This window comes from Copadichromis virginalis, linkage group LG18 (genome assembly GCF_057382275.1).
Source record: "Copadichromis virginalis isolate Kocher_CV1m ecotype Utaka linkage group LG18, C_Virginalis_male_GT1.1, whole genome shotgun sequence".
Taxonomy (NCBI): domain Eukaryota; kingdom Metazoa; phylum Chordata; class Actinopteri; order Cichliformes; family Cichlidae; genus Copadichromis; species Copadichromis virginalis.
This window is the reverse complement of record NC_140635.1, coordinates 5914238-5927766: the sequence shown is the minus strand read 5'-3', so window position 1 is coordinate 5927766 and position 13529 is coordinate 5914238. Positions and strand designations below refer to the sequence as shown.

The 13529-nt window shown below is 41.1% G+C and overlaps 2 protein-coding genes across 3 annotated transcripts; both read left to right on the top strand.

Annotated features, from left to right (window-relative positions):
• Window positions 1–5356: 5356 nt before the first annotated feature.
• On the top strand, window positions 5357–7599 carry LOC146687097 (tripartite motif-containing protein 16-like). Its single transcript, XM_085438117.1, has one exon. The coding sequence runs from the start codon at window positions 5382–5384 to the stop codon at window positions 7239–7241; it is 1860 nt and encodes a 619-aa protein (XP_085294243.1). The 5' UTR covers window positions 5357–5381; the 3' UTR covers window positions 7242–7599.
• Window positions 7600–11419: 3820 nt separating this feature from the next.
• On the top strand, window positions 11420–13512 carry LOC146687096 (E3 ubiquitin/ISG15 ligase TRIM25-like). Of its 2 annotated transcripts, XM_085438128.1 has the most exons (2): window positions 11420–12252; window positions 12957–13079. In XM_085438128.1, exons 1-2 carry the CDS (start codon window positions 11461–11463, stop codon window positions 13011–13013), a joined length of 849 nt encoding a protein of 282 aa, XP_085294254.1. In that variant the 5' UTR covers window positions 11420–11460; the 3' UTR covers window positions 13014–13079. The 2 variants fall into 2 exon arrangements, with proteins under 2 accessions (XP_085294254.1, XP_085294253.1); XM_085438127.1 differs by having other exon boundaries at window positions 11420–13512.
• Window positions 13513–13529: the final 17 nt, after the last annotated feature.

Sequence of the window (13529 nt, the reverse complement as noted above, 5' to 3'; positions counted from 1 at the left end):
AAAACAACATATTAAACATAAATATGTGCCAGTTACCAGAACTTATATGTGGTTTCACTGAGGTTTAATTCTGCTCAGTTTATCAATACTCACTCATACAAAAGTTGGTTATGTCTTATTGATTATTTGGCTTTAGGTTTTCCAGTTTTCCAGCTGCTGCTGTTTAATGTTTGCCTGGGAAAAGAAATTCCAGTTAGTGTGGGAAGTTTGGTTAAGCTGGTGGAAAACAATACTGTTACACTGACCTTTTGGATAAGATTGTCTTACCTGTGGTTTCTCTGATGTGCACGACAAAACAGTCTCCAGGCAGCTTGAGTGCCCATTTAAAGGTTCCTGGTGGTACCAAGTGATTGAAGAGAGGATTGAAAAGCCATATTAGTTTATTGTAGATTGTAGTCAGTTGGCCAAGCTTGTAATGAAAAACGGTTCATTACTCGAAGCTTTCATCACAGTCCTCTTTGGTGACATCTGGTGGACAAATATATGAAGAGCAGCTTGAGTCTGCAGCTTATAATGAACTGCTTCATTATGATTGCCCACTCTGCAGAGCTGACAGCTCATGTTTGATGTCATGTGACAGTTCTGTGTGATATCGGGCTGATATGTTGCTTTGAACATGAATTTTTGGGGGGTGAAAAAATTATGTTATCATCAATCAATCATGTGGTCAGAAGAATCTGTGCTTACCTTGCAGGAATGTTTTAAATTTACAGATTGGGAAGTTTTTATTCAGTCTTGATGCTTTGGTGGATGTTAGCTCATATGCAGTTTTTGTAAAGACATGATTATACCCCTTAAGCGTGCTAAAGTGTACCCTAACAATAAGCCATGGGTCACCAAATGCATCAAATCCTGTTTAAGGAAAAAGAGACAGGCTTTTAAAGAGGGGGCTGTTACTGACTTTCAGGCAGTCACCAAAGACTTGAAAATCGAGCTCTTGAAAGCAAAACAGATCTACAAAAACCTTCTTGAAAGAAAATTTGCTGCAAAAAATTTTGGGTCTGCCTGGACTTGTATGAAAACCATATCAGGGTTTCAAAATCCCCAGAGCAGCAGTCAGATCATTGTAGACGGTTTTAAGTCAGACAGAGATTTGAATATGCTTGATGCTCGTTTTAGTTCTTCTGAACTGAAACAGAAACTGAAAGATACTCAACACTTCATCACTGAACTCAGCGATGTCCAAAAGGCCTTTCATACAGTTAATGTGAACAAGAGCCAGGGCCCTGATAACATTAGTGCCGCCTAATTAAATCTTGTGCTAAAGAGCTCAGTCCTAAATTTCAGCTTATTTTCAATAAATTCTTTCAAATACAAAATGTGCCCTCGCTTTGGAAGGAAGCTGTCGTCGTTCATGTCCCTAAATCTAGTCGTCCAAACGTCCTGAATGACTTCAGGCCTGTTGCCTCACCTGAGTTGTCATGAAAGTCTTTGAAAAAGTCATCAGAAATGTGATTATGGAAGAGATTGAATATCAGCTGGATCCAATGCAGTTTGTGTGCAGGCCCAACAGAGGAGTGCAGGACGCGCTTTTGACTCGACTAAATCTGATTCTTAAACATGTAGAGAGTAAAGGGACTTTTGCAAGACTTCTTTTCATTGATTTTTCTTCAGCTTTTAATACAATACAGCCCCATATTTTAATGAAAAGACTTTTAGAAGAGTTTGAAATCAGGAAAAACCTGGTTTGCTGGATTTTAGATCTTTTAACTGACAGGTCACAAAGAGTGAGAATAAATGGGGTTCTGTCTGACCCAGTGTTCTCCTCCACAGCTTCTCCTCCAGGGTCTCTTATCGCCCTTATTATTCATTCTCTTTACAAACACGTGTCAGAGCAGATATGAAAACAGGGCCATCATTAAATTTACAGATGACTTTGTTATTGTCAGCTTACTGAAAGAGGGTGAAACTCACCACGGTCCAATCATTGATGGCTTTCTTCAGTGGTGGGAGGAGTCTTATCTCCAATTGAACATATCTAAAACAAAAGATATGGTTATTGATTTTAGGAAACAAATAAATGGGCACAGAGTCACTTTAATTAAAGGTCAGAAAATAGAGCAAGTGCAATCATATAAATATCTTGGGACCATAATCAATGAAAAACTGAACTTTTATTGCAAATCGGTCTGTAAAAAGGGTCACCAGTGCCTTTACTGCCTCAGGAAACTTGCTCATTTCCACATTGAGCGAAAGATTTTAACTTTGTTTTCTTGTTCTTTTATTGAGTCTGTTTTATCTTTTTGTTTGGTGCCATGGTTCAGTCAGACCTCTGTCACAGAGAAAAATTGACTGAATTAGTGAGTGAGATGGTCCAGTCGTCTGATAGATGAGTCACAGGCCTGTTTAGACTCCCTGTACTCTAAACAGGTACCACAGATGGCTTAATCAATCCTTAAAAATGGTTCCCATCCTCTACGGGGTGGATTTAGCTTCTTTCTTCAGGACGGAGGTTTCTAGTTCCAAGATGCAGGACAAAGCATTATAAAAACAGCTTTGTCCCTGCTGCTGTCACTGAACTCAATAAGAATTGTTTTTGATTTGATTCACTTTGTTTAATTAAAATATGTGTTTTGTCAGGTTTCATTAGGTGTGTGTGTTTGTGAAGGGAGGCCAAATGCTATCATTGTTCTGTAAAGCAAATTTACCTGTGGGTATAAATAAAGTAACCTTAACTTAAAGCTTATAGGAGGTTGTGAGGTCACTGCCTCCACCTGATTATGTAATTAATCAGCAGACTGGTACGTTTATATATAATATACTATAAGTTATATCATTATAATTATGTGTACATCATATTTCTTATGTACATTTTAGACCTGGGAGCAGAAATGCTGATGAACTGGTTTTTATTCAGGAACAGGCAGAGCGTCCTCTCTTCCTGGCTCCATGTCTATAATTATGTCACACACTGATTCGCTCTCACAAAACCACCAAAACACAGCACAAATCCCACCAATGGTTCAATTCCTTATAAATCTTTGAATCAGGTACTGAAGCAGTGACGTGCTGAATGAAGCTTCAGACGTCATTGATCACGTGACTCTGTTCAGTCAAACCAAGCCTCAGCACAGCGTTTCTGAAGCAGTGTGTTGATTTTTTGACACACGTGCCGGAGCTTCAGCTTCAAACGGGCCGTCACCATCAGAGTTGCTGGAACCATGTCCCACTACTGGCTACTCTGTTTTATTCTGTGTTAAGTTTTTGAATGTGAATTTTCTGTGTTAAGAATAACAAAGAAAATGTAATGAAGTGATTTTAAAGTTTAAACTTTGTGTTAAATCTTGTGAGTCAGAGAGAGAGAGAGAGATGAGGTGTGGGTGGACATCAGATGATCAAATGTCAACAACCTGATTGGCCCAAGTGTGAAGATGTGACGTCCAGTGAGGGAAGGGGGGAGAAAGGGTGAGCAGGTATAAAAGTGAGGTGAAGAAGAGATTCGGAGTTCTTCCCTTTTGTCCTCTGTGAGATGAGCAGTTCAGAAGTTTGGATCTAAGAGGTTCACAGTTAAAATTCCAGCAGAGACGCTAAAAGGAGAACCACAGTCCAACCTGTGAATGTTTTTAACCCTTTGTGAAACAACAAAGGCATAAATATGATCATATCAATATCATCTACTGGGTCAGACTCATAGGATCAGGGATTAGAACTCCTTTTATCAGAGAGATGAAATCTACTTCCTGTACAGGGTTTTTTTGTGGGCCTACCGATCGACAGAAACTAGAGTCAATAAAAAAACTAGACATTGGCTCAATGTGTGTGTGGCACAGGCAAACAAGGACTGAGCGCTGTGTAGTCCCACATAAAGTCAGACACCTGGTCACCCTAGGTGGACCATGGCATGGTCTATATGGAGGACACAGACACTGCTGAAAACATGACTCTGTCTGGTTTAGATGATCAAATGTCTTTACTTTAGGAGGCTGTGGCTCAGAGTACATTCACATAATGCCTTTGAATAAATGTAAAAAGCTTGTTTTTCTCCTGCTTTGATTTCTTTGTCCAGGTAGAAATTCTGCTTTTTGCCTCTAAAATCTGAAACAGTTTGAAACAAAGTTTGGCGCTCTAATCCTCTCTGTGTTTGTCCTTTGGTCAGATGGTGATATTGAATGAAATATTCCAGTATTCAGTAGCTCAGCAGCTTTGTAACATGTGGTTTTGCACACTGTTCAAACCTCAGATGTTTGTGTAAACAAGTGTGGAGGACACAAACTCACGGGGGGAGGAACGACATTTACTGTTGATGTGTCTGACATTTAGTCTCCATGAGTTCTCATAAGACTGAAGAACTCTGTGATCTCTAACATGCAGCTGTATGTTTTGAAATCATGTGTCTCATTCTCTGGACTTTACTAGACAACGAGTGAAGAACAGATAACGAATATCATCTTTAAAGTGATGAATAATAACTCTGCCTCTGTGTCTTCATAAAAAGATCGTACTTCTGAAAGGTCAGAGGGCAGCATCCACTCTGGGTTTACACAGTTTTGCAGCTTTAGCTCTTCTGAAGTTCAGCGCCTGCTTTTTCAACCAATCAGAAGCCAGTATTGTAGAGAGTTCATATTTCTTTTCATGCAATTGAATAATTTTGAATGTTTAGGTGAATATTTATATTTAGAGTATTTTCTCGATCAGTGTCTTCAGTCCTGACCCTGAGTGCGTACGTTTAAAAATAAAGTGATATAACTTCTTTTACATTACTGTGAACTTCTTGTACAGTTTGACAGCTGATTGTTGTCGTGTTTGTCGTCATATGAAGATCGTTTCCTAAAGAGGGCTGAACAGTCATTTAGCCTCTGGCTCCATCCATGAATCTGATGTTTGCTGCAATTTCCTAATGTTGTAAACCTGCTCAACATTTGGCAATAAAACCCTTTCTGATTCTGATTCTGATTCTGATTCTGATAATCTGTGCTGTAAATAGTGTAATGGAACATATAATTTGAACATATAATTTCATATGTAATTATGATGATCTTTACCCATTAAGATTTTAAATGAACGATAAACAAAGGCCAAGAAAACTGAGTTAAACTCCTGAGTCTACTATATATTTGCACCATGAAGAAATGAATTGTTAAACTTTAACTGGGTCAGACTTGTTACTGCATGCTGTAACCAAACATACCACACCCTGTATCAACTGATTGGCTCTTGGTCGCTCTGTAAGAATATTTCTTTAGTGCCTCCCTTCACAGATGTGTCTGTATCAGGATGGGTCTAAACAACATGGTGTAAATGCAGTTGCTGGTGAGCCTCATTTCCTGTAGGAGGTGAACAAGAGCAGAGATCTGTTTCCCTTCAGAGCACAGAGGTTGTTTCTGTTCAGAGGAAGTGAAACTGTCTGACAGTCACTGAGAGACGGTGAAACGGCACAGCACATGAATCAAATGGATCAAACAAAATTCTGCTGTTCAGTCTGTTTGGATCTACTGAAGGATCCGGTGACTATTCCCTGTGGACACAGCTACTGCATGAACTGTATTAAAAGCTTCTGGGATGAAGAGGAAAAGAAGAAAATCTACAGCTGCCCTCAGTGCCGGAGGACTTTCACAGCGAGGCCTGTCCTGGAGAAAAACACCATGTTAGCAGATTTAGTGGAGGAGCTGAAGAAGACTGGACTCCAAGCTGCTCCTGCTGATCACTGCTATGCTGGACCTGAAGATGTGGCCTGTGATCTGTGCTCTGGCATGAAGCTAAAGGCTGTGAAATCCTGTCTGGTGTGTTTGGTCTCTTACTGTGAGAAACACCTTCAGCCACATTATGAAGTAGCTCCATTAAAGAAACACAAGCTGGTGGAGCCCTCCAAGAAGCTCCAGGAGAACATCTGCTCTCGTCATGATGAGGTGATGAAGATGTTCTGCCGTACTGATCAGCAGAGTATCTGTTATCTCTGCCCTGTGGATGAACATAAAGGCCACGACACAGTCTCAGCTGCAGCAGAAAGGACTGAGAGGCAGAGAGAGCTGGAGGTGAGTCGACAAAACATCCAGCAGAGAATCCAGGACAGAGAGAAAGATGTGAAGCTGCTTCAACAGGAGGTGGAGGCCATCAATCAGTCTGCTGATCAAACAGTGGAGCACAGTGAGAAGATCTTCACTGAGCTGATCCATCTCATCCAGAAAAGAAGCTCTGATGTGAAGCAGCAGATCAGATCCCAGCAGGAAACTGAAGTGAGTCGAGTCAAAGAGCTTCAGGAGAAGCTGGAGCAGGAGATCACTGAGCTGAAGAGGAAAGATGCTGAGCTGAAGCAGCTCTCACACACAGAGGATCACATCCAGTTTCTACACAACTACCCCTCACTGTCAGCACTCAGTGAGTCTACAGACTCATCCAGCATCAATATCCGTCCTCTGAGCTACTTTGAGGATGTGACAGCAGCTGTGTCAGAGGTCAGAGATAAACTACAGGACATTCTGAGAGAGGAATGGACAAACATCTCACTGACAGTCACTGAAGTGGATGTTTTACTGTCAGATCCACCAGAGCCAAAGACCAGAGCTGGATTCTTAAAATATTCGCGTGAAATCACACTGGATCCAAACACAGCAAACAAATGTCTGTTATTATCAGAGGGGAACAGAAAAGTAACATTAATGAATAAACAACAGTCTTATTCTGATCATCCAGACAGATTCACTGGATCGTGGCAGGTCCTGAGTAGAGAGAGTCTGACTGGACGTTGTTACTGGGAGGTGGAGTGGAGAGGGGGAGGAGGTTATGTAGCAGTTGCATACAAGAATATCAGCAGAGCAGGGAGTGGGTATGAATGCTTATTCGGACGTAATGACAAATCTTGGTCATTAAATTATAACAACAATAAGATTACATTTCAGTACAACAACAGTTTTACATTTTGGTACAACAACATCCAAACTCGTGTCTCAGGTCCTCGTTCCTCCAGAGTAGGAGTGTACCTGGATCACAGAGCAGGTATTTTGTCCTTCTACAGCGTCTCTGAAACCATGACTCTCCTCCACAGAGTCCAGACCACATTCACTCAGCCGCTCTATGCTGGACTTTGGCTTTACCATGATCATGGTTCTGGTTCTGGTTTTGCTTCTGGCCCTGTTTTTGCTTCTGGTTCTGGTTTTGCTTCTGGCTCTGGTTTTGGTTCTGGCCCTGTTTTTAGTTCTGGCCCTGTTTTTGCTTCTGGTTCTGGTTTTGCTTCTGGTTCTCTTTTCGGTTCTGGTTCTGGTTATGATTGTGGAGCCACTGCTGAGTTGATTAAACTGAAATAGACTGAAGTCTTTCATATTGTGGGTTTAAATCTGTATTTTAGTTTCATTTTATTTTCTCTCCATCATTTCTGCACAGAGATCAGCTGTCAGTCAAACATTATGGGTGGTACCTCCACATCTTCTAGTTGTTCTCTTGATGTTTCTGAGTTTTTAAAGGAGATCTTTCCTGTGACTGTTTATGGAGGCTATCACTGCTCATCATCATTTTGATTTACTAAAATATTTCTCCACATGAAAATGTAAACTTCTCTATCCTCTAAATGTTTCTGGAATATTTGTATTGAACAATGTCGACATTTCTCTTTATGAGTATGGCAGACCATGTGTGTGTGTTTGTGTTTGTTTTTGTCAAAATCATCAAAGAAATGAGGAAAAACTGTGATTTTAATGAATGAATTCATATATTGTGTTGATGTTTTATTGTGTGAATAAACTGGAAGGTTTGACTATAAATCAAACTTTGAACAAAGTCTTTTCTTCTGTCTTCATTCCAGGATCTCACTCAAATCTGATGCAGAAAATATGAAACTAATCTGAGAGAATAACTGAAGCAGTTTTCCTCCTGAAGCATCACAAAGTTCAGAGTTCATGTTTAGAGCAGAAGATTCAGCAGTCGCTCTGTGACCTTTCAACTATCTTCACTACAGTATTAGTCAATGTCAAGTCAAAAGAAACTTTATTGTAATCTCTACTATATCTGGTGCAGCATACAGGGAGACAAGACTATGGGGCTCTGGTTAGATCAGTGCAAAAAAGGCAATAAATAGATAAAGAAAGGAGAAGAAAATAAATAAAAGCTTAAGTCTAAGGTGATCAAGAAACTTCTCAATTAGAATTTACAGTTTGGAGTTTAAAGTGACCAGTGTAGCAGCTTGTAAACCTGGAGTAAATAAATGTCCATAGAGCAGCATGTCTTACAGAGGCAGTGGTGTGTAAAGTGCAAAAGAGTCGGTTAGCAGTTTGTGTGGGGGAGAGAGGGAGTTCACGAGTCTGAGGGCTTGTGGGAAAAAGCTATTCTGCAGTCTGGGGGATCGGGCCCCGATGCTGCAGTAGTGTCTGCAGGATGGAAGGAGAGAAAAGAGTATATGTGAGGGGTGAGAGGGGTCAAGCACGATGCAGGAGGCTTTACTGATGCAGCGGTTTTGTAGCAGAGGGAGAGATGTTCCGATGATCTTGGCAGCTGCTTTAACAATGCATTGTAGTTTGCTAAGATCACCAGCATTGCAGTTGCCAAACCACACGGAGATGCAGCTGGTCAGAACACTCTCAATGGTGCTCTGTAGAACGTGGTGAGGATGGGAGGAGTGAGGTTGGCCCGCTTCAGGCGTCTCAGGAAGTGGAAGCGCTGCTGGGCCTTTTTTTGGTGATGGGGGTGGTGTTGGTGGTCCAGGTGAGGTTGTCTGAGATGTGAACTCCCAGGAACGTGATGCTGGTAACAGTCTCTATCGTGGAACCACGAATGCTGAGTGGTGTGTGAGTGGAGTCTTCCTGAAGTCGACAATCATCTCCTTACACTTGTTAACAACAAATCATTTCAAATGAAGTCTATTACAGTTTAACAACTAGTTGATATGTACAGTGAAACAGTCATGTGACCACAGAACAGCTGAAGACTTAACTGAGGTGAGGATGACACTCAGTGTTTAAAAGGTCACTTTCTGTTGTGTTCAAAGATTTCCTTCAGATATGGTCTTTAATCAGTAAAGCCAGTGATACAGCAGTGTCATTAGCTGTGTTATTGGCACCATGTTGTGTTTATGTATGTGTTTAATTCTGTCTGAGGATGTCTTCAGCATGAAATGATCATTTGGACACAAGTGCACAGACGGAGTCGAGCTGTTTACTGCTGATGAGGAAGGAAAATAGTCTGTTGGATATTAATACAAATTCATAAGCCTGAAAACAATGTAAATACACTGCGAAATTGTTTTAAATTGGTTATTTTTCATGTTGCATTAATGGTTGTCATTTGATTCAAGAGAACTGCGAACTGTACATCAGTAATCGGCTAGTAAGTCTTTTCTGGGATCGATTGGTAATGGCTTCTTTCTCTACCAGGGGGCTTTCGCGCGCTCTCTCCTCATTACAAAACTAATGCAGAAGAGAAGCATCTCAAAATCACCCTCGTCATTCTTTCCTCCGTGTTTTAAGGTAATGGTGGTCAAAACAGGATATTTTATACTCTGTACGTTGTTGAGATATTTTATAGGTAGTCTTTCGTTATTTTGTGAGCTTCAGAAACATTTTATTATAGATTTTTAGTGGGTAGACCGCGGTTTTGAGCCTCAGTTGCACAATGGCCATTAAGCTAACGGCAGAAGCTACAAACGTTTCTATTGTTATCTATTTTGTACAGAAACATGTTCAGATACAAATAGTAAGCACTCAATTGTTATTTTTGGGTTATTAATTAGCTCTTTCTTCCACTGTGTGACATTGAGCAGTACGCAATGTGAATTACTTATGTTCATTTTTCATTGCATTAAACTACTGCATGAGAGAATCACTTGAAAATCACTCGTAATTTCCCCTCTGCTTTCAGGGGTGTAACATAACTGCGCAATACAGCTGCAGTGAGCAAAGCTTTGGATGTCCAGTTAAGAAATTAAAATACTAAAGCTAAGTAGGTGAAGCAAGCATGCAGTTAATGACTTTTTTACACCACAGTACACTTGGCATTAGGGCTGCCAAGATTAGTCGACTAGTCATTATTACGTCGTTTATCAAAATCGTAAACCACTAATTTAATAGTCGACGCGTCGTTTGAAGCTTTGTAAGATCCTGAAAGACAGGAATAAGCAGTAGGATTTAAGAGTGTAATAACGGACTGAAACAGAAGATGGCAGCAATGCATGTTCAAGCATGCCAGCTGCCGTTAAAGGCAAAAGAAGAAGAAGCAGTCTCCGGCATCGTAGCTCTGTCCAAATTCAGGGGCGGCATCCTTCTGAGGCCGCATTTGTAGGCCGATTGCGTTACAGCGACGCGACGAAGGCTCCGACAAATGCGTCGTCCTTTTCCCCGGATTTGGAGGATGGGTCATGCTAGTGCAGTAAGCTGTGCGTCCAATGGATGCATGGTCTGATCAGTCAACTAATCGCAAAAATAATCGGTGACTAGTCGACGATCAAAATGATCAAGCCCTACTTGGCACTGGTCATTTGTATAATAATTCTTACATAATGAGTGAAACATATGTTTGATTTATTGTAGACAGTTGTTCCCATGCTTATTTTGAGAAAAAGTCAACACGTGAGATTAGTTGTTTCAAGAAAAACTGCCATGGCTGCTGTACCCTCTACAAAATGCCTTGTTTAGATGAGTTAAGAGTGTAACAAATTCATCCTGTTTAATCCACAAGGGCAGGGGTGTCAAAGTCCTGAAACTTTTACATGTGTCCCTGCTGCAACACACCTGAATAAAATGAGTAGGTCATTAGCAAGAGTCTTGACTACATGCTGAGGTGGGAACCCCTAAACCTCAACATTTTTAACTTAACATTCAGCAATTATTTCAACTCAAAACGTTCAGTTATCAGCATTCACACTGCAGTTTCTTCAGAAAATGCATTTTCTAGTTTGAAATAAATGAAAGTGTTGGGAAAAAATGTACTTCAACAATAAAAATGCTTATATTGTGCCACGTTCATTCATGAGCTGCTATAACATGAATCTAATGGCTGAATTGTCACCTCAGTATGCAGTCAGGGCTCTTGCTAATTGATCTAATTTTATTGAGGTGTGTTGGAGCAGCGACACGTGTAAAAGTTTCAGGACCTCAAGGACTGGAGTTTTGACACCTGTGCACAAGGGTGTAACCAGCGTTATCATGGAGCGCTTTATTATTATCTCAAAAGGTACTATACCAATAAAGTTTTACCTTACTTAAATCATCGCCACAAGGCATTTCATATAGGCTAAGTTACTAGTTAACAAGGTTAGCTAGGTCACAGTTTTAACTGCATATTGTAAATCAAACATAACAAACCCTGGCACTGATGAAATAAGCATTTATGACTTGTTGTTGCCTCCCTTCACAGATGTGTCTGTATCAGGATGGGTCTAAACAACATGGTGTAAATGCAGTTGCTGGTGAGCCTCATTTCCTGTAGGAGGTGAACAAGAGCAGAGATCTGTTTCCCTTCAGAGCACAGAGGTTGTTTCTGTTCAGAGAAAGTCAAACTGTCGGACAGTCACTGAGAGACAGTGAAACGGCACAGCACATGAATCAAATGGATCAAACAAAATTCTGCTGTTCAGTCTGTTTGGATCTACTGAAGGATCCGGTGACTATTCCTTGTGGACACAGCTACTGCATGAACTGTATTAAAACCCACTGGGATGGAGAGGAAAACAGGAAAATCTACAGCTGCCCTCAGTGCCGGAGGACTTTCACAGCGAGGCCTGTCCTGATGAAAAACACCATGTTAGCAGATTTAGTGGAGGAGCTGAAGAAGACTGGACTCCAAGCTGCTCCTGCTGATCACTGCTATGCTGGACCTGAAGATGTGGCCTGTGATGTCTGCACTGGAAGAAAAGTGAAAGCATTCAAGTCCTGTTTATTCTGTCTGGCATCTTACTGTGAGAAACACCTTCAGCCTCATTATGATGTGGCTCCATTAAAGAAACACAAGCTGGTGGAGCCCTCCAAGAAGCTCCAGGAGAACATCTGCTCTCGTCATGATGAGGTGATGAAGATGTTCTGCCGTACTGATCAGCAGAGTATCTGTTATCTCTGCTCTGTGGATGAACATAAAGGCCACGACACAGTCTCAGCTGCAGCAGAAAGGACTGAGAGGCAGAGAGAGCTGGAGGTGAGTCGACAAAACATCCAGCAGAGAATCCAGGACAGAGAGAAAGATGTGAAGCTGCTTCAACAGGAGGTGGAGGCCATCAATCAGTCTGCTGATCAAACAGTGGAGCACAGTGAGAAGATCTTCACTGAGCTGATCCATCTCATCCAGAAAAGAAGCTCTGATGTGAAGCAGCAGATCAGATCCCAGCAGGAAACTGAAGTGAGTCGAGTCAAAGAGCTTCAGGAGAAGCTGGAGCAGGAGATCACTGAGCTGAAGAGGAAAGATGCTGAGCTGAAGCAGCTCTCACACACAGAGGATCACATCCAGTTTCTACACAACTACCCCTCACTGTCAGCACTCAGTGAGTCTACAGACTCATCCAGCATCAATATCCGTCCTCTGAGCTACTTTGAGGATGTGACAGCAGCTGTGTCAGAGGTCAGAGATAAACTACAGGACATTCTGAGAGAGGAATGGACAAACATCTCACTGACAGTCACTGAAGTGGATGTTTTACTGTCAGATCCACCAGCAGAGCCAAAGACCAGAGCTGGATTCTTAAAATATTCATGTGAAATCACACTGGATCCAAACACAGCATACAAAGAGCTGTTATTATCAGAGGGGAACAGAAAAGCAACCTTAATGAAACAAAAACATTATTCTGATCATCCAGACAGATTTACTTCGTATAAACAGGTCCTGAGTAGAGAGAGTCTAACTGGACGTTGTTACTGGGAGGTGGAGTGGAGAGGGAGAGTTGATGTAGCAGTCGCATACAAGAATATCAGCAGAACAGGGAGTGTGAATGAGTGTGTATTTGGATGTAATGACAAATCTTGGTCATTAGATTGTGACAACAACAGTTTTACATTTTGGTACAACAACATCCAAACTCCTGTCTCAGGTCCTCGTTCCTCCAGAGTAGGAGTGTACCTGGATCACAGAGCAGGTATTTTGTCCTTCTACAGCGTCTCTGAAACCATGACTCTCCTCCACAGAGTCCAGACCACATTCACTCAGCCGCTCTATGCTGGACTGTTGGTTTACTATAGTGAAGATACTGCTGAGTTGATTAAAGTGAAATAGACTGAAGTTTTTCATATTGTGGGTTTAAATCTGTATTTTAGTTTCATTTTATTTTCTCTCCATCATTTCTGCACAGAGATCAGCTGTCAGTCAAACATTATGGGTGGTACCTCCACATCTTCTAGTTGTTCTCTTGATGTTTCTCAGTTTTTAAAGGAGATCTTTCCTGTGACTGTTTATGGAGGCTATCACTGCTCATCATCATTTTGATTTACTAAAATATTTCTCCACATGAAAATGTAAACTTCTCTATCCTCTAAATGTTTCTGGAATATTTGTCTTGAACAATGTTGACATTTCTCTTTATGAGTATGGCAGACCGTGTGTGTGTGTGTGTGTGTGTGTGTGTGTGTGTGTGTGTGTGTGTGTTTTTGTCAAAATCATCAAACAAATGAGGAAAAACTGTG

What these genes read in the sequence shown, in the direction of transcription:
- LOC146687097 (XM_085438117.1), top strand. Translation starts at nt 5,382, where the DNA reads ATGAATCAAATGGATCAAACAAAATTCTGCTGTTCAGTCTGTTTGGAT.
- LOC146687096 (XM_085438127.1), top strand. Translation starts at nt 11,461, where the DNA reads ATGAATCAAATGGATCAAACAAAATTCTGCTGTTCAGTCTGTTTGGAT.